Genomic DNA, 21,084 nt, shown 5'->3' on the forward strand with positions numbered 1-21,084 from the left:
AGTTCTGTTTTGCTGTTGTATGCCTTATATTATGTACTTCAAATTAAATTTAGGTATTGGACTTTTATTTTATATTTCATGTAGTATACATTTTACATTATTTGGTGTGAGGTATAATATGCTTTAATGTTAATGATAGGTTTGGTATTTATATATTCCTTTGATTGTTTATAGCATAATGGTAAATCTTGCCGTCGTTGGATTGAGAAGACTTTATTTTATTTCAGGACGGCCGGTTGTAGTTGATTTAGCTGTTGCCAAAAAGAAGTATGAATCACAGACTGTGAAAATGGAAGATTCAAATGACATAAAGGAAGAGGTCGTTGAAATTAAACAGGAATTGGGAGAGGAAAATGCTGAAAGTGGTGGAAGTTCTTTCAACAATGGATATCCAAATGTAAAGATTAAAGAGGAAAAACTAGACGAGGATGAAGATAAAGACAGCGGGTTAGAAGATAAGGATAACAGTGAGGAAAGTGATGATGAAAGTGGTAGTGATGATGATGATGATGATGAAAGTAGTGAAGACGATGAGAGTGAGGAAGAAGAGGAAGGAAAAGGAAAACCTACAAAACAGCCAAAGACAACAAATCCCAGTAAAGATGTAGCAGAGGAAAGGACAGTTTTTATCAAGAATCTTTCTTTCGATGCCTCGCAGGAAGATATTGCAAATGTGCTTTCAGAGTTTGGCGAGCTTAAATATGTCCTCCTTTGCATGGACCCTCTTACAGAACACCCTCGTGGGACAGCCTTTGCCCAGTTCAAGGTGAGCATTGATCATTTATATTTTTATTATGTTTTGAGGGTATGCATACAGATTGCAAACTACTGTTCATTCTTTTCTTAAAGCCAATAATATGTGTATTTTTCTCAAGATTCTTTTAGCTTAGTGGTCTGGTTAGACTAACCTTTCAAATAATTAAGATATCAGTAATAGTATCATATCCACAACTATAAATGACAAAGAAATTAAGTATTTTGAATTTAATGTTCCCAGAAATTTCATGATACAATTGTACAATCTAATGCATACTTTTTATTTTTAACAGACCAAAGAAAGTGCTTCAGCATGTTTGGCCGCAACAGAGGATCCCTTGACGAAAGAGAAGTTTGTAGTTTTAGGTCGTCAAATGTATATTTTTAAAGCTGTCAGCAGAAACACCTTGATAGAAAAGAAAAACCAAGAAAATGAGAAGAAATTTAAAGATAAGCGTAATCTTTATTTAGCCAGGGAAGGATGTAAGTATATTTTTTGTGTGTAACTATATAACACTATTCAGTACTATAAATTTTTAGGATTAGATGATCCTTAACACGGTACAGTCTTATCAAAAGAATGCTTATTGTTGTGCAGTAGGTCAATATTTTCATAATGAGTAGTTTGTTATTTACATTTAGCTGTTATAGTATAAACTTATAACAATTTTGACTGTGACTGATAGAGTACAGGTATTTTGTTGTATCAGTACAAGCCATTGTTTTAATGAAGCTTTTGACATTTTTGGGGGTTAAGGCCATTATGTATTATTAAGCAGTTTAAAGTTGTTAAAAATGTCATAGGTGATGGTAACTATTAGTATCAGTTTCATGTGATTTATCAGTAAAGATGGGTGCTGTTATCGAAATATGTGGACATAGTTGATGGTTTTGTGAATGCAATTTAGAATGCTTGAAGAAGAAGTACTGAATAGTGTTATAACTCCTGAAAGCGAGTTATAAATACATCGTAGATCACATAATACAGGCAGTCCCTTGTTTATGATGAGGGTTCATTCTTATGTCGCGTTGTAAGCTGAAAAATCGTAGGAAAATCTTACTTTTAATCCTTTGGGTGTCTTGAAAATGATGTAATCTCCAGTTTTATTGAGTTTTCATAAAAAAAAAAAAAAAATTTTTTTGACCATTCTGCTGTTTTGGAGTTATATTTATTTTGTCGGATCGGTGTCGTAACCCCTTGAACATGCGTTGTAAACCAGGAAATAATTTTTGTGAATACATGAAGAGCATCATAAGCACGGAACATCGTAAGCCGAACCCTTCATAACCCTGGGACTGCCTGTAATGTTCAAAAGTTATCCCCTTGCCTTGCCTAATCTTGAGGTGTTGTCATCATCCTGAGTATCCATAGTAGCAGGAACTTCAGCATCCTGTAATCATCACCATTGTTTTTTATTTGCCCAAAATTTCTGAAGACTCCAAGCTTTACTTGAGCCTGATAGTAATGAGTCCGAGTTTGAGGTGGAACAGGAAGTGCCAGCCTTCAGACACCTCAGTTCGCCATGAACTTGCACACAAAATTTTCAAAAACTTAGACCAAGACATGACCATGTCCATATCCTCATGTTGTTCCCACTGCTGAGAATGGTAGAGTGAGCATGAATCAGTACTTTGAATTTGCAGTGATATGAACATCTTACTTTGCTCAAAATTCAAGCTATTTTGTGGAGAAATTCATATCACCCACTTGGTTGACAGGGGTTGCCATCATAAAATAAGCAACATTAGTAACAATGGTTAATTGAGGGAAGATAAAAAAAAGGAATTACCTGTAAGTTACTGAGTAAACTGATTAAATGATTAAGTTTGTTCCAGATTGCTAAAGCACAATATGGTTAAGAGTTTCATACCATATTGTCAGTATCACAGATATGTGAACAGTAAGAGAATAGCTAACATTTACTGATGGGTCACAGATGTAGATGTGAAAATGTTCACTCTGAGCTCTTCTGCTTCTGTCTACAAAATATGTACTACTTATGTGCCCTGTAAGGGGTTATTGTCATCAATGTAACTCACGCCATGTATTGTAGTCATTGCTTAAAGTTCTTTGCAGTGTCATTTCGACTCTTAGCTGCAACTTCTTTCATTCCTTTTACTTTACCTCCATCCATATTCTCTTTCTTCTGTCTTACTTTCCACCCCCTCCTAACAATTATATCATAGTACAGCTGCAAGGTTTTCCTTCTGTTAAGGCCTGTCCACACTGGGAAACATTGTTTGCAAACAGTTTCCAAACTTTTTCCAAACAATGTTTCCTGTCCAGTCCAGACTTCAGTTGTTATCAGGATTCTTGTCGGTGCAGTAGCCTCTGTATTCTGCTTGGCTATTTTAATGCGCTCGAGGAGGGATAAGAGAAAGAAAAGTAGATGGGAAAGGAAGTTTTTAGAAAAAGGAGTGTGTCATGGTGACTTACTTCTGGTAAAATTAAAAATAGATACATATAGTACAGTAATACCTCGGCCTTACAAATGCAAACGCAACATTTTGGAATCCTGGAGAAGCCCTGCAAAAGTGTTTGTTTAATTTTTTTATGTAATTTATAAGCTTTTATGTGTAAATTAAATAACATTAAATAATAGAAATAATTCTCTCTCCTCTCTCTCTCTCTCTCGTCTCTCTCTCATCCCTCTCTCTCTCTCTCATCTCTATCTCTCTCTCTCTCCTCTCTCTCTCTCTCTCTCTCTTATAGTTAGCATAGCAGTAGATCATTTTAATTTATCTATTTTTACCTGTACCTTTTACAACTGTAAATGCCCTATTCTAAAACAGACATAACTAAAAGTTGTATTAGTCCAAATAAAAAGCACTGTTTGTTCATGAAAAGGAGTTTCAGAACAAAGAGAAAGAGACAGAATAAAGAATTTCTTAAAAGGGATTGAGAAGACTTGTAAGAATGGATCGGTTGGTGGGAAAAGGGAAAGAAGAGAGAAATATGTTGTACGTATGTAATCTTCATGCCCTCCTTTATTTTTACCAACCTTTTATTTCTTTTTTTGTTTTAAGTGTAATGTATTAAGCTAACTTTTAAATGAAATTACAGCAACTTTAATTTCATTTAAAAGTTAGCTTAGTATTTAGGGAGCATGATTAGGGTCATATTTAGTGTTCAAACTCTAGAAGTAGGCTTTTATTAGTATTTTTAAAGACTGTGCCAAACTCATGTGAAAATTCCCTTTGCACAAGGGGATCTGGAGCCTAACCTAGCGTAAGTCCGGGGTATTACTGTATACATATATGCATGTGTACATGCATACATCCATACATATACACACAGAAACACTAAATGTTTTCCATTCTGGATGGGAAACAAATATACAGTAAAAAGTGTTTGTAAATAGTTTGCAAACTTTGTTTCCAAACAGTGTTTCTTAGTGTGGATAAGCTTTTATACCTTAAAACCTTTTTACTCTCAATTTCCCTTTCAGTACTGAATGACCTCATAGGCCCAAGTCCTTTGGTCTAAATTTTATATTTCATTCTATTCCATATGGTGCTTTGTGTTTGGGGTTATTTGGACAGCAAATAGGACTTTATTTGGTTAATGGGTTTGTGATGAAACGCTTCAGGGTGTGAACATACGCATATGTATTAGTAGCCAGTATATGTAAGATTTAGGAGATATTTATGTTACCTTTACTTTACAGTCATTCGTCCTGGAACTCAGGCAGCAATAGGACTATCAGAAGGAGACCTGAAGTTTAGACATATGCGAGAACAAGTCAAACGTAGGATGCTGAAGAATCTGAATATTTTCATCTCCAAAACACGTCTGTGTATTAACAATTTACCCGAGAAATTCACTGATGGTGACCTCCGGAAGCTATTCCTGAAACATGGAGAACCAGGCTGTAAGATTACTGAGGTGAGTAAGATGATGTGTGGAGGAGGGAATGAGTGAGATGACTGGTCTCTTTTCTTTCCCTTTTCTCCTTTCTTCATTTCTACGAGGGGTTTGAAGCATAGACACACCATACGCTGGTACTGACTTGATGCAGGTTAGCATTGCAGCCATACTGTTACAGCACTTTTTATATTCCTTAAAACATACAATCTGCTTCTCTGTAGCTTCAACTCCTCTCTCCAGCAAGGGGAGTGTGGAGTGGTGACAAACCTGTTTCTTGTGGCTAACATGGTTTTTTGCTTGAACAGATATAGTTATCTTTGACTTCCATTTTAAGCCCAGTGGACTGAGTGTTGTATAGCCACATATCTAATACCTCAAAGGCTTATGGTGAATTTAGTTTTATATAAATAAAAACATTTAAATTTGAATTCATTAATAAACTAGATACATATAATTATTGGTAGGTGTGTCTGTATTTCATGATTTTCAGTTGAGAATTTTTCTTCTGCTCTTTCTCCAGGCTCGAATCATGCGAAACCTACGTGATATTGGTGATGATGGAAAGCCCAAAAGTCGTGGGTATGGATTTGTTTCATTTACAGAACATGACCATGCGTTAGCTGCTCTTCGAAAGTTGAACAACAATCCTGATATATTTACAAAAAATAAAGTAAGTTTGATATTTATAGTTCATAATACTGTATATTAGTGATTGTCATATGATTACTATTATTATTATGTAGTGTAATCTGATTACTGAATTACAGTAGATGCACTGTGTAACAACTGGTGCATTCATGGTGCACAGTTGGCATTACTTATAATTCTTTGCAGCATCCCTTCAGCCCCTAGCTGCAACTGCTTTCATTCCATTTACTCTACCTCTGTTCAAATTCTTTCTTCCATCTTAATTCCCACCCACTCCTAACAGTTGTTTCATAGTGGAACGGCGAGGTTTTCCTCCTGTTACACCTTTCAAACCTTTCTACTGTCAGTTTCCCTTTCAGTGGTGAATGACTTCATAGGTGCTAGTGCTTGTCCTTTGGCCCAAATTTTATATTCCATTCATTTATTTCCATTCAAACTTCTAATGGATAATAACCTTTGGAACCATCACACAAGTAGCTCACTGTGCATGGTGTATAAAATATTTCATAATTCTGATGTTCTTGTACACTTAAAGATCTTCCCAAATCTTACCAACCATCCACCACATAATACAGGCAGTCCCCGGGTTACGACGGGGGTTCCGTTCTTGAGGTGCGTCGTAAGCTGAAAATCGTCCTAAGCCGGAACGACACTTGGAAATATGCCTTAAACTAATAAAAAGTTAAAGAGACCTTACTTGTGTGACATGCAAGTATTGCATGATGTGTAGTGTGGTTATTTCAATGCCAAAGGATGGTTCTTGAAGGTATATAATCTTTATTATACTCTTGTGACACTATAAAGCACAATCTTGAAGTATTACCAAGTCCTTAGTTGACTTTAATATACACTAATATGTAGTACACTACTAATCCTTAGGTTAGATTATACACTATACACTATGTAATCCTTTGGTAGTACATCCTGGAGTACACTAAAATCCCAGTCTGGTAGCTCTGGAAGGTAAAAGTATAACACAATTAGTACAAAATACTACACAAAGTCCTGAATGCAATATGTAAATTATAGATATCAAGAGTAAAAGAGTTAATGTATGTTAATTAATTCCTTACTTTTAGTTTATAATTCCTTACTTTGAGTTATATCAAGAGTAAAAGAGTTAATGTATGTGAATTAATTCCTTACTTTTAGTTTAAAGTTGTCGTGCTATGTAACCCTGGATGGACAAAGTCTTATGTGGCCCCATAGCCTACATCATTCAGGGGGTTCTGGAATGTACAAAAAATAATTTTGTCAGTAAGTCCTCTATGCAGAGTAAGTTACATACAGTAATATGCACCATACAGTGGTTTAATATCACATATAACATGTAGTATAAAACTTAATTTAGAAATTCCTTACATAACTTACCAACTTTTAGTGAGTCTCAAAGCTGTTACCTAGGTTGTGGGAGATGGAGGTGGAGGTGTAGAGCATTCATGATAAGGATGCATTCCAAACCTAACTTCAGTGTGCTTTATCACAGATAACAGGCTAGGATGATGGGCAGTCTGGAATGAAGAATTAATATTAAAGGACAGTATGTAACCACTTAGGTGTACAAAATTTATTGTACGTATGCAAACATTAAACACAACTGAGAATTCCTTACCTTCAGCAAAATGAAGACATGTAGGCTATGTAGAGGTCTGGTTTATGTAAGTCACAGGTGCATGCCAGTCTGGAATGATAATGTACATATGATTATAGTATGTATGTTACATACATAACATGGTTATTACATATGTAATAATAAAACATTAATAAAAAAAAAATGTCCTTACCAAATTCTAGTGGTTGGCTTGCTTACTGGGATGGGCATATGGTAGATGAGTGGGTGGCTGGGCTATGGAGTGGGATGGGCAGGTGCTTGGGAGTCTGGAATGATAAAAAATATATAAAATGATAGAGTTACTACTGTAACTACTGCACATGTTATTACTGTTTGACATATGTAGTGTGTAATATGTACAATATAAAAAATGAAGAATTCTTTTACCTGAAGGAGTTGGAGAGGTGATACTACTCGTATCAACTGATTTGGGCTCTGATGAGGGAACGTGGATGTAACTGTAGCATATGTACACTTTTAAATAAAATTTCTATTAGCAATTTATAAAACATTTTATACAAATTTGTTAAGGATTCCTTACCTGATGAATAGGGCGAGGCATCAAAACCATGGAAAGGCTCAGGGTCATCTGGGTCGCTGTCACTATCAAAGGTGTCTGAAATGAAAAAAAAAAAATAATAAGGTTATGCAACATCAAACACATTGTACCACTATGTAAGTTAGTGTACGTATGTATGTAGGGTGTAAACAATTTCCAACATGAAAATGAGAAAAATGAAATTGCTTACCTGATTGTACACGTACAGGTGGACGGGCTGCTACAGAGGGTCCAGGTACAGGGGGATCTGGAACTGTCACAGGTAGTACAGGGAGATGGAACTGTCACAGGTAGTACAGGGAGATCTGGGAACTGTCACAGGTAGTACAGGGGGATCTGGAACTGTCACCACTTCTGCAATAAAATTACAAATGATGAAAATTAATGAAGTTACAATTTACTCTTACATTTAGTTGTTACATTAAAAATTAACACATTTTATATGTACACTATGTAAACACATAAATTAGTGAAACAGTTCAGAATTCCTTACCAGGACTAGGAGTGGGAGGTGGTGGTACTGGAGACTTGTGAAAGAAAGTGTCAAGCCTGGACTGCACACTTCTCTTCGTCTGCTTCTCCTTCAGGGTCTCCTTGTAGAAAGTTACTAAGTCCAACATTCCACGTTTTATTTTGTCAAACCTGGCAACGTTAGGGTCTTCTGCCTCAAAAGAAGCCAAGGCTCTCTCCAGATGAGTAAAACCCTCTGACAAGCCTTTCACAGTTAATGACCTGGCTTTTGGCTCTGGTGCCGCCTCCTCTTCCTCAATCATTTGCTGTTCAAGTTCAAGCAGGTCCTCTGCTGACAATTCCTCTCCATGGGATGCCAGCAGCTCTGTTACATCATCAGGTTCAAGATCTAGTTTCAGCCTCTTGCTTAGCCCTACGATCTTCTCGTCACAGTCTCGACGTCTTCTGCCTGGTCAAAGCCTTCAAAACTGTGCACAAAACTGTGGACACAGTTTCTTCCAGGCCCCATTTAAAGTGGTCGTCTTCACCTCGTCCCAAGCACTTGCAATATTTTTCACTGCATCAGCAATGTTGTAGCCCTTCCAGAATTGCTTCAGTGTCAACTCCTTGTTAGCTTCTATGGCCCTCAAAGCAAAGCGTATGGTCCTTCTAAGGTAGTAAGCCTTGAAATTAGCTATTACTCCCTGGTCCATTGGCTGTATCAGCGATGTGGTATTGGGTGGGAGGTACACCACCTTCACATTAGGGTGCATGTCGCTCAAATTTGAAGGGTGACCAGGGGCATTGTCCAGGACTAAGAGGGCCTTAAAAGGCAGACCCTTCGAAGTCAAATACCGTTCCACTGCTGGCACGAAATGGTCATTGAACCAATCTTCGAAGACCATCAAGGTAACCAAGCCTTCTTATTTGATTTCCAAATCACAGGGAGTTGACTCTTGAAAATGCCCTTGAAAGCCCTGGGATTCTCGGCCAAATACACCAGCAAGGGCTTCAGTTTCAAATCACCACTTGCATTGGCCCCAAACAGCAAAGTCAGTCGCTCCTTTCCAGCTTTATGGCCAGGTGCTGACTTCTTCTCCTTGGAAAGGTACGTTCGATTTGGCATTCTTTTCCAAAATAATCCAGTCTCATCCACATTAAAGACTTGGTCAGCCGTGTAACCACCATCCTTAATTATCTCGGCCAAACCACCTGGAAAACTACCTGCTGCTTCGCTATCAGCACTAGCAGCTTCACCTTGCAGCTTCACACTATGCAAATTTGCACGAGCCTTAAACGGTTAAACCAACCTCTACTCGCGGAAAATTCACCACCAGCACTGCCTTCGCCAACTTTTTCACTACTGCCTCATGCAGCGCTCTAGCCTTCTCCTGGATCACACTTAAGCTCACCGGAACACGTCGCTGGTTCTGGTCCTCCAGCCAGATCATCAGGAGCTTTTCCATTTCAACGTTGCTTCTCGTTTATCACCGTTGACTTCATCGGTGCAGCATCCTTAACGTGCTTCAGAATATGTTCCTTGTCTTTCACAATGGTTACCACCGTGGTCCTGCTCAAGCTTAAAGAACGGCCTATTTCGGTGTTAGTTTCTCCCTTCTCCGAACGCTTCACCACGTCATATTTTACCTCCATCGTGATGACCTTCCTCCTCTTGGATGAACTATCATCGGAGGAAGTACTTTGGCATTTAGGAGCCATTGTAAATTCGCGAAAATGGCAAGGAAAATCAGCAACGTATTAGCACACAACCGACTGAACTTCAGGCAGGCACGCGATTGAAGTGGCGTCCTTTGGTATTGTTACGCTTAGCGTCCTCGACCGTTCGAGGTCGTTGTTCGGTCAATTTACCATACAGTTTAATAGCGTAAATTAATTTATGCGCCTCCGCTCAAAAACTAGTTCTGCGTATGAGGTATCGTTAAAAAGCATAAATAACAAAACGTCGTAACCTTGGAATTTGGCGGGTTGTAATCTAACCAGAAACTTATTTTTTGTTTTTTTAATTATGTACTGGAAACAAGCAATGATTTTTTCATTATTTGCACTTTATGGACTGTTTTAAACTGCGCATCCCAAGCTAGTGTATTCATTCGCTCGGAAACTAGTTCCGCATATGCGGCGTCACTAAAAAAATTTAAAAAATACAAAAAAAAGTGTCAAAAATCATCATAACCTCAAAATTTTTGTTGTAATGTAACCAAAAACATATTTTTATTATATACTGTGCTAAACTATAAAGGATTTTTATCATAGCATGCGTTTTTAAAAGTGTCGTTAACTCGGAGCGCCGGCGTCGTAACCTCGGAACAAGCGTCGTAACCCAGGACGGATTTTCCATTGAATATTTAAGAAAAAGCGTCGTAACCTCGGAACGTCGTAAGCCGGAACCGTCGTAAGCCGGGGACCGCCTGTATTTGATACCCAGTGAATTGTCAGTTTTGCATTATCTTCTGTGAGGTTTAGTACAACATAGTTTGTGGAATTATATTTCTAATTTTGTATGCATAGTATTTTGGTATCTCCATATTAGAAATGTAATGAACATTTCATACATTTTTTTGCAAGTGTATTGTTTATTAGGTATTCCATATAATAACTTATAATTTCCTTTCACAGTCTAAAATACATTGTAAGCTACTTGAGGTTTCTGTATCATTGGGTAGGTGTGTGTTATAGCTACTGACATAAATAATCCTAGTAAGTACTTGGATAAAGGAGTAAAAATGAAATAACTCTAGAGAAAGAGAGTAGGTGCATTAATTTTCTGCTTCAAGATTTATATACTATCTGTCTTTAAAAGAGGTAAAGCTTGCGAGAAGGAAGGTTTATTATTGTAGGAGCATTATTTTTATTTATTTGAGATGAATCTTACCTACTGTTGAAGTTAGCTCATGTCTCTGCACTGATAGGTGAGTCGGCATTCAAACACGAGATCAAATGACTGCCCAGATGAATGTCTAGTACACTTGTTCTCCACCAGCTGTCTTTAATCTTTATCTCTTGTCAGAATTCTCCTTGCTGCCAACATGTATAGGCGCTGTTGGTATTTTATAACTGTTTGCTGCAATCATGGTACTGTACATTTATTTTTCCTAGGATGCCTCCACTGGAATCAAGGTTAAGAACATCAGGTTCTGTTGGAATGATTGCTGTATTAGCAGGATGTTGATTTTTTAGGGGATACACACCGACTGCAATGATGTGAAGTGTGATCTTCAGAATGGATGTGAGTAAGTAGGGATTTTTGAAGGACCTTCTGATTAAGTTCGTTTATATAGGAAGACAAGGGAAGCAGATAGATTACAAAAGCAATTTGTTAGGTTAGGTTATCAATCTGTCATTTCCCCCCTTTCTCCTGGGCCTTCGTCTGTATTTATCCACACTCAGTCCAGGCTTTTCCTCTGTCACCTACCTCTCCATTTTTCACACTCATAGTCTTGTATAATGCATTAGCCAACAGATGGTTTGGTAAATATTAGTCTTAGCTGCATATGCGACTTCTGCCATCGTCAGCACCTAGTACGAGGTTGTTAGCAGTGATAGGACAAATTGTATAAGTACATATAGACAGTTTTATTAAAATAATGTGTCTATAGCAAGTTTAACTTGTTCTGATTTCTGATGTTATGTTGACTCAGTCAATTGTTTTACTAACCTCTTCATCTTTTGCTCATTCTAAATCTTGTCTGCTAGCCAATTCCTCTTTCTTCATCAAAATGCACCTTTTTGTTCTTTACAATGCCTTTTCTTCAGCTATTGGTAAATTCTTACTTCTGCCTCTATTAATGTTTCTCTTTCCAAATCTTTCATGGTTACAGTATCATGTTGTTTCCAAGCTAGATACTCTTCTAGCTACATAGCTTTCTAAGGATGTGTCGTATGGGAATGCTCTCAACTATGACTTGCTTTTGGACGAGGCAAGAGAGTTGTTGTAACTCCTCTTCCCCCTGCCTCCCAACATTTCCCATTTTCTTTCGGCACCTTTTTTTTTTCACTTAGCTGACTTGTGTGGACTCAGCTGAGTTGCTTCAGACTGTGTTTCCATCTCCCTTTCATCGAGTTGTGGATGCAATCCAGGTACTCGGCTGCTGTCACCTCCTGTTGTCCTCTGGCAGAAGAAGAGTTTGAATTGGAGGATCTCCTTCAGTTTGATTGGCATTCGCTGGAGTATTGTGCTTCGCTGTATCCTCATTTAGTTGAGGAAAGAGGCTACATAGAGAACAGGCATCGCTTGTCTTCAAGTATTTCGGCACCCTATAAGTAACTGGAGAAGAGAACCAAGTCTTTCTCCTTCAATAAGAGCATGTTTTGTAAGTTTTCTCGTACTCGGGCAGACAAAGCTCCCTTTAGGTCTGCAGGGGCTTGTCTTCTAATTTTATGAAGTCGCAGAGCACTGCCTCTCACGATACAGGCGCTTAATTGGCACTTAAACCTTCATTGGTTGAAGTATCAGTGTTCTATTCTATTTCCTGTAAAGAGACAGATTCGAGATTGACAAGTGCTTTGGACATGCTGAACTGGAGTCTCAGTTTGGTAGTTGAAGTTTTTATCTTTTAGTGAAATTTTTCTTAGTATATTGGTACAAGTCTTGTTTTATACATTTCGGGGATAAGTTCAGCTCTTAGGTTCTGTTAGATGGCCAATTGCAAGCCTCCTAGCATGCTTGGGGAGACTTAAGAGCAGAACTTTACGTGGTGGAGGCAGTGAAGGAGAGTTATGATTCCTTTTAGTTTATCCTCCACTGGTTTAGTCTCCCATAGCTGTTCCTTTGTCCTCTCCAGCAGGAGTCTCTCATTCTTTAGTAGGAGTTTAAAAATTAGAAAGAATTGAATGGACCAGGCAGTAATTCGCTGGAATTTCACCTCTTGACTTTTCCTAGCTCCATAAGCAACTGGAGATTGGTGGCCATTGTCGGACACATTGAGACTATATAACTAAAGTGTCTCTCCCCATGCTTTTTGGTTTTTCCAGCATGGTCTTAGTTATACTTTCCAAAAGCATGATCAGATGTTTTGGTGGACGTGCAGGAGACATTTTTCTCATACCAATACATCCTCAGTCATGCAAGTTCCTTCGAGGTGTATTCCTAGAAGAAGCATTGCTGTTCAAGGCGCTTTGGGCTCATGTACACCACCTCTATAAGTATTCACAGGGAATTTGTTCCCCATAGGTGGATGGTGTCGATTTTTAGGAGCAAGAAATCTTTTCTACTGAGTCACTGGTTCAAGTTGGCCAACTTTGTTGACAGTATTCTAAATGCCAAGGATCCGTTGCTTCACCTGGCCGAGTCTCCGTGCATTATGATTTTCAGTCAGATTCCTCAACTCCTCCTCATTCTTATCAAGTGGTATGGGGATGATGCTTAAAATTTGCAGACTTGTCTGTCAGAAGACAAATAAGCACTTGCTTCTTGAAGAATTTTAGCCCTGAAGGAAGCGTCCTAAGTGGTAAGGGCTTTCTTTGTAAGGTCCTGTCCACGCTAGCAGGCACTGCACAACGGGCAAACACTTCCCATAACCCGTTCCACTGTACTGACTGACCAAGTAGGGAGCCAACAATGCGATTGTATGGTAACTCTTCTTCAGAAGTTAGAGAAAATATAAACAGCTGGAAGTGCCCAACGGGCATGCCTACTAGTGTAGACAGGCCTTTAGGAAACATGGCCCTCATTGGGGATTTTGTCAGAATAATCAGGTTCAATTACAGTGCATTCTCAGCATAAGAGATTATGACTTACAGCTAATGATCATTATAAACTTGTAGGTAATTGTGGACCTTCAGTGTCACGAGGTTCTGTAGGAGGGACTATGTAACCAAGAGTTGACCGACCATTTTATACTTAAACTTACATCCAGGTTTTGTTTTTTCTCTCTTGTGTAATATGAAACAAAGAATTTTGACTGGTGTTGTTATACTTACATACAACATAGATTGGTCAACACTACACACGATAAAACTTACTAGATGTCAGAGTAGTGGAAGTATCATTGAAGATGCCTACCACGTTTATCCCTAGTCAGATACAAAGTCATAGTGGAAAGTTTGCTTCTTTGAGTGAAATGAACATGGTATTGGTTTGATCATTCATTCTGCAGAAGGTCAGTGTTTTTGGCGAATGGGGGATTTGGAAAGAAAACTACCTATATAGTGGCTATTACATCCGCAAGTTTGTCAGTTGCTGTGGGATTTGAGGAGCACTAAAATGTACTTACTGTTAGCTTGCAGATGAACAGGCACAACCAGTGGATGTGTTTCTTTAAGTTTACCCTGATTCAGACCCATAGGCCTTCCCTTGTTATGTACTTTCAAGTTGAAGACTCCTGTTGAGCCCTAGTAGCCTCAGAGCAATGATTTTTTACATTTCCAGCTCTTTGGGTAGATATGTCTCATATTCTTCTCTTAAGGGGAAATTGACTCAAACTACAGAATTCCACGACCTTCCACTAACTTCAGCATTTCACATTAACTGCTAGGAGATACTTGAATGTCCCCTCCCAATTAAGGGATTTTCAAAGGCATCATGGGTTCTGTCTTTAATCAGGTGGAAAACAACCATGGCATTGTGTCTGATGCACCATTTTGTGTATTGTTCAGGGTGCCATCTTGAGGAATTTTCAGCACCTGGAACCTTGTAGACATCAAAGTTTCTCTGCTTTTTTAGTATAGTGAGACTTTTTCGCTGTCTACTTTCGGCATTATCGTTCCATACTTCCTTGGTATTGTGCCATGTACTATTAGACCTGGCTTATGATTAACACCTTAAGCTGTTGAGATCAGTTGAGATTGAAGCCCCCTCAACTCGGTATCAGTCTTTCTCTGGAATTTAGACACAGGTCTACATTTTATCTGTGGATTCTTTTGAGCCTCTGGAATGAGTTCCATTGAATTATTAACTATGAAACCTCCCTTTATTTAGCACTATTGGCAGTTAAAAGAGTAAATATATTGCAAGCATTCTCCTTGAGAGTGATGTTAAGGCTAAGTTAGTCAGAGAACTGTAAGAATTCCAATTTAACCTCTTGGGTGGGGAAGAAGAAGAGACACTTACATAGGTTAAGCCTGGAAAAGGCAGTTATTTTTTTGTTTTGTAATTTTAGAAACCTAGAACACCTTTGTCAAAGGTTAAGCCTGGAAGAGGCAAAGTTAATCTTTTTTTTGTAGTTTTAGAAAACCTAGATGTCATTGGCAAAGGTTAAGCTTGGAAGAGGCAAAGTTAACCTTTTGTTTTATAGTTTTAGAAAACCTACCTGTTTTTGTCAGTGGTTAGGCCTGGAGGAGGTTAAGTTTACTTTTTGTTTCATGGTTTTAGGAATCATAGAATGGCATTGTCAACGGTTAAGCCTGGAAAAGGCAAAGTTAACCTTTTCTTTTGCGATTTTAGAAACCTAGAATGTCTCTGTAAAAAGACACGAGGGTCTCTGTGACATATTTCATTAGGCTAGTACATGAGAACTAGCTCCATACCTTTTACTTTTATTAAAGGTAAATATGCATAATGTGAGAGTTGTTGCAACTTTGTTGAGTGTTATGACAATTTGTTGCTCAAGGACGGGATTAATGCGATGTAGTAGAAGTGCATTTGGTTTTGCCTGCTCACTGTCGTAAGTATGCAGAATCATGTTTGAAAACAGTAAACCCCTTAGTCCACTACTAGTAGCGGGTAGTCTTTCTGAACCAAAGAAAGAGCAATCCCTTATGCTCTGTTTTAAATCCAAGGTTTTAATATTTTGGGGAGCATGAAGGTTCACATGTTGTACAGGGGCTTATCATAAAGGCACAAATTTATTTTTAGTGACTCATTTTATAGGACTCTTGGACCCAGGCAAAGGCTGCTCTTCACTGCACAGGTATGAGAGCTTTGCTGCCTGAAAGGGTTCCAGATCAGGTAAGAATGTTTTGTGTTCCCTGCAAGAAAACTTTAGCTTGATTGGCTGAGTGGATTTTATCTTGGTGCCTTAACCACCATCCTCTTCTTAATGTGGGAATTGGGTAACTTTAACAGTAGGTAAGATTCATCCCAAATAATATAAATTTTCATAATAAAATTTTTTATTTGGATAAATACCTACTGATAAAGTAGACCCCACCCAACCTCCGCACAACTCAGTGGGTTAAGGAGAATTCTTACAAGAGCTAAAACATTCGCAACACACCTGGTGGAGAAGAGGTGTATTAGACAGTTATCCAGGCAGCTATTTGATCTTTTGTTTGAAAGCTGACTTGCCTATCAGCATGTAGATATAAGCTAACTTGACAGTAGGCACGTATCCAAATAATAAATTTTATTATGAAAATTTATATTACCTGTAGAATTCTTAGAGTAAATCATTTGTTTTCTGTTCTTTTTTCAGAGACCAATCATTGAATTTTCCATGGAAAATCGGGAAATTATTCAAGCTCGTGAGAAAAGGTTAGCAAAAAGCAGAGAGAAAAATGCTGCCTTTAATAAAGGAAAGAACATGAAAAATTCAGAACTAAAAGGTAAATACTATATATATATACATATATATATATATATATATATATATATATATATATATATATATATATATATATATATATATATATATATATATATATATATATATATATATATTATATATACATACATACATCCATATATATATATTATATTTATATAATTGCTGCAAGGTGCTGGAAATTATGATTTTTTTTTTTAGTACCTCTGTGTTCATTATATCAAACTTGAAGATTCTACACAAATAGGTTTTCCTTATAAGTAATTATTTTTGATTGACCAAAAGTCAGTGTCTTATGGAAGACAATCAAGACTCGGAAAGTTTTTTGAATATTCATTATTAAAGCACAAAAGTGTATAAGGTTTGTATTTGTAGCCACATTTTGCATTGCATGGAAACTTTTCATAATATAGGTTTTATTTTTTCTGTTTTTTGATTCATACTAATTTACCAATAGGAAAGAAAAGCCAGGATGTTGAGAACTCAACAGGCAAAGAGGAATGGACAAATGACGTGTCTTACATGGGTTCTAAATCTGATCCTTCAGCTGGGGTTAAGAACGCTCTACCAACCAATATAGGACCTAAGGTATGTACATACTTAAATATGCTCATCACTGCTGATCTTATGAATAAAATGTATTTTATTTTTATTGAATTTGATGCAGCTTCAGTGTATTTTGGAAGTTTATTCAGCCTACTCATGTTTGATTTGCCAATTTTGGTCTTCCATTGAAATCATGCTAAAGAATTGTAATTTTGCTAATACTATACAAACCCACGATGTGATTACATTACTCCTGACCTCAAAGGTCTGCATGATTTTGGATTCTTTTGTAACTCATGAGTTGGCCTTATTAAAGTTTTTTTTTTTTTTTAATTGGAAGTTTGTTGAGATTACCACTACAGACCTGGGCCCGTATTTATCATTGCTCCTATGACATCTCATAAATATTCTCTCTTAAGTCTCTCAATCACTCATAGTTAAGAGGAACTTCTAAGAGTGTTTTATCAACGCTCTGAGAGAATCTCTTAGCTATGAAAAACGGTATGTTTAGGAGAAACTTTTAAGCGAAGATCTCGCTAACAATAGCGGAAAATATAGTGCTACAATCCATGAATATACGATTTTCGCATTATAATAAAAAAAGTATTATAAAAATTCAATATATTCATTAATTATGATATTAACCTTGTGATCTGTATATTATTGTTGAATTCAAAAGTAGAGATAGATAGATAGATAGATAGATAGATAGATAGATAGATAGATAGATAGATAGATAGATATAGATAGATATATAGAGATAGATAGATAGATAGAGATAGAGAGATAGATAGAGATAGATGGATAGATAGAGATAGATGGATAGATAGATAGAGAGAGAGAGATAGATAGATAGATAGATAGATATAGATAGATAGATAGATAGATAGATAGATAGATAGATAAGTTAGATATAGATATATAGATAGATAATATATATATAGATATATATATATATATATATATATATATAGTATATATATATATATATATATATAAATGACATGAAAGAGGTGAAGCACTAGTACTATCATTTTCATTCCATTCTTGACCCTTCGTGTCTAATCCTGCGCCAATGTATGTGATCAAATTAATTAATCCATTAATTTTGAGAGAGAGAGAGAGAGAGACTGATATGTTAGAAACCGCAGAAAACCTCTCTGTGCGGTTGGCAATCGCCTCTCTGATCAAGTCAGTCACATTCATGAGGCCACTTTGATCAACTCTATATTTTTTTTTAAACTCACTGTCGTCATACACATCAAATATATCCAGTCTTGGACGAAAATTCCTCGGGCGGCGAACGAGGAGTTCTTGTTCGTCTGCCATGTTTACAGTTTGTGACTACCGCTATGTGAAACTCCTAAGTACTTAGGAGACCCCTCCACCACTCTTAAATCTTGGCCTGAGATATGAGTACTCATAGCGCGTAAGAGGCTTCGTAAAATTCTCTTAAGAATTTTCATAACTTTAAGAGTGTTTTAATGATTTAAGAGTACTCTTAAGGATTTGCAAGCTTTGATAAATACGGGCCCTGATTACATTACCAGCTCATATTGTGTCTGTTTCTAATTTGTGATGGGATAGCTGTGGTGAATAATATTTTGAAACCTAGAAGAGAAAGAAAAGGAAGATAGCAATAATCATGAAACAACTTGTAAACATATAATTCACACTTTCCAGATGTCCCACTTGCATTTCCACTCAGGTTCATATACTTCCACTGAAGCTTGAACAACAATGCTCAAGCTAGTAGTATTCTAAGAAGTTGCATTCATATGAACAATCTCCAGACTTGTGACTGTTGATACAGCTGTTTCTGATGTCAACTCTGAGCTTTCGAGCAGATGCATTTTAATGGCTAACACATGGCAGGGAAAGACAAGTGTTGCTGTGTTTAATTTTAGCTGTTTTTGGTGATGCATAGTTAATCAGGATGCTTAGCTTATTAGGTAGATTATCCCCACCTGGATACAGCCCTTGTTTTAACAGTACACAACTGGTCCTGTGCATGCACAGAACGGTAGTATGTACTCCATATATGAAAACTATGGTTTGCATACTTAGGAAAAATACTAATTGTAAAAATTTGGCATTTTATATGCATTTTGTAGAAGTAGTGTTGTTACATGCATTATAGCTGGTTTACTTAAGGTAGATTCTTGGGTGAGCCTATGCCTACGAGACGTTTGTTTAGCAGCTTGTGATTGGCTGGTACCATAAGGTAAGCAGCTCGCTTAGTGCCTCAGATTTTCATTTGTAGCTTAGAAAATTAGCAATTTGTTTATATTTCTTCATTTATCTCACGCTTTGTACAAGATGGGAAAGTTTTGGTCATACCATAGGATTCGGTATTAAATGTAAAACTAAATCATGATTTCCTGAAATCAAAAATATAAAACACAAAGGAATTACAACTAGTAAAAGTGAAGAGAGGAGCATTTAATTCTTTATACCTGTTTTTAATGATCAAATTTTGTCATTTATGCGATCAAGATAAAATAAAACTTGTTTCATACATTAATTCACCCTGAGTACTCTGGTGCTTTCAGATTATAGATGTGTGATATGTGAAGAGGAAGTGAAGAGTATGTCTTAATATGTTGCTTCCAGACTTGACTCAGCCTGAAAAGAAAAACAATCTTCCTGAGCTCTTTGTTGCTTATTGCTCCACTAATATCTCTTTTGATTAAAAATATATTCATATAAGTAAATAAGAAATATGCTGAAACCAACCCAATTAACCCTAAATGGATGAACATGCTCTCATGAGCTGCAATAACAAGTTTTGGGTGGACGATGGTGGGTAACTATTATGGGCCATCGATTTTGGGGGAATCAGGTGGGAAAGAGGTGCCATTACTTCTATAGCCCATAAATTTAACTAATGGCAACTATTAGACTGCTAAAATCCACTTGGCGGCTCATGAGAGACTTGGTTGGGTTATTGACTTCTAAGTAGGATGTAGTGCCTCTCTGTCTCACAAGATGTGTTTTTGTAAATTTGCTCATAAATATACCAAGGGGTTGCTGTTGGTTTTTGTTCTTATATTTTATGATAGTATGTTAGTTATAAGTGTAATTTTGCAAAGAAAAGTGCAAAGAATTACTAGAAAAAACGTATAAATCCAAAAAAGTTATTGCATCTTCATTCTCGGTAAATTTACATAAATATTTGACAACAAATATGCTCAGAATTTGTTACTAATTTTATTTCTCATCTGTTGAGAGGTTGTGTGCTATATTTATAATTTTACAAAATAAAATATATTTGTTTGTTAGAAAAATCATGTATAACTTTGTAAGATTAACGATCGACTTGTAAAAGAACCCCCACAAAGAATTGCAAATAGACATTTTCAACTTCTTGTGAGAGATAGGGAAAATTTTTTAGAATTTTTTTCTTACACCATGTTCATTGGCATGTCTTCTTTCCATTGAGGTGTTTTTTTCTTAAATTGGCCAGCCTTGGGTGCTGCACATTGATTTATTACCCTGGTCCATTAAGGGTTAAAGCTTAGGTTGAATTGAAGAGTGCAAAATCTGTCCGTGGACTTCATATTCTTCCTTAAACTTAATTTCCCGCTGCCCGCCTAGATGTCCGATACCAGATGCATCCATCTGATTTTTTTTTTTTATCGGATATGTCCAGACAACGGACATATATGATATTGGAGTGAAAATATTTAACAGTCATAATTGGAATTCAATCCATTTATTTACTGCAAATTTAAGGACATAAAAATACAGTAAATAATGTTGAAACTGCAAACTTTCCATATCACTAATTGACAACTGTCGACGGCTCCTCAAAGCTCTCGCTTAGAGGACTACTGTCAATCTGATTCAAGTTTGGATGCAACTTAATTAGACGTATTCTTCATTTTCTCTTCACATCCAAAATCTGAAAGCACCAGTGTATTCAGGGTGAATTTAATGTGTGAAAACATGTTTTATTTTATCTTGATCACATGACTAACACAAAATTCAATAAGTAAAGACTGGTATAAAGAATTAAGTGATTCTCTCTTCACTTTCACTCATTGTAATTCCTTTGTGTTTTATCTTATTTCAGGAAATCATGATTTAGTTGTGCAATTAATACCAAATCTTATGGCATGACCAAAACTTACTATCTTCGGTG

At 36.8% G+C, this 21,084-nt stretch overlaps 1 protein-coding gene across 1 annotated transcript in view; it reads left to right on the top strand.

Annotated features, from left to right (window-relative positions):
• Positions 1-21,084, top strand: part of LOC135205497 (RNA-binding protein 28-like) — a 50,097-nt gene that overhangs the window by 26,215 nt on the left and 2,798 nt on the right. Inside the window, exons 5-10 of the mRNA XM_064236221.1 lie at positions 228-766; positions 1,050-1,239; positions 4,425-4,642; positions 5,145-5,294; positions 16,266-16,395; positions 16,852-16,982. Coding sequence (XP_064092291.1) covers positions 228-766; positions 1,050-1,239; positions 4,425-4,642; positions 5,145-5,294; positions 16,266-16,395; positions 16,852-16,982 — 1,358 coding nt within the window. The remainder of the gene's footprint in view (positions 1-227; positions 767-1,049; positions 1,240-4,424; positions 4,643-5,144; positions 5,295-16,265; positions 16,396-16,851; positions 16,983-21,084) is intronic.

Source organism: Macrobrachium nipponense, chromosome 24 (genome assembly GCF_015104395.2).
Source record: "Macrobrachium nipponense isolate FS-2020 chromosome 24, ASM1510439v2, whole genome shotgun sequence".
NCBI classification, from domain to species: domain Eukaryota; kingdom Metazoa; phylum Arthropoda; class Malacostraca; order Decapoda; family Palaemonidae; genus Macrobrachium; species Macrobrachium nipponense.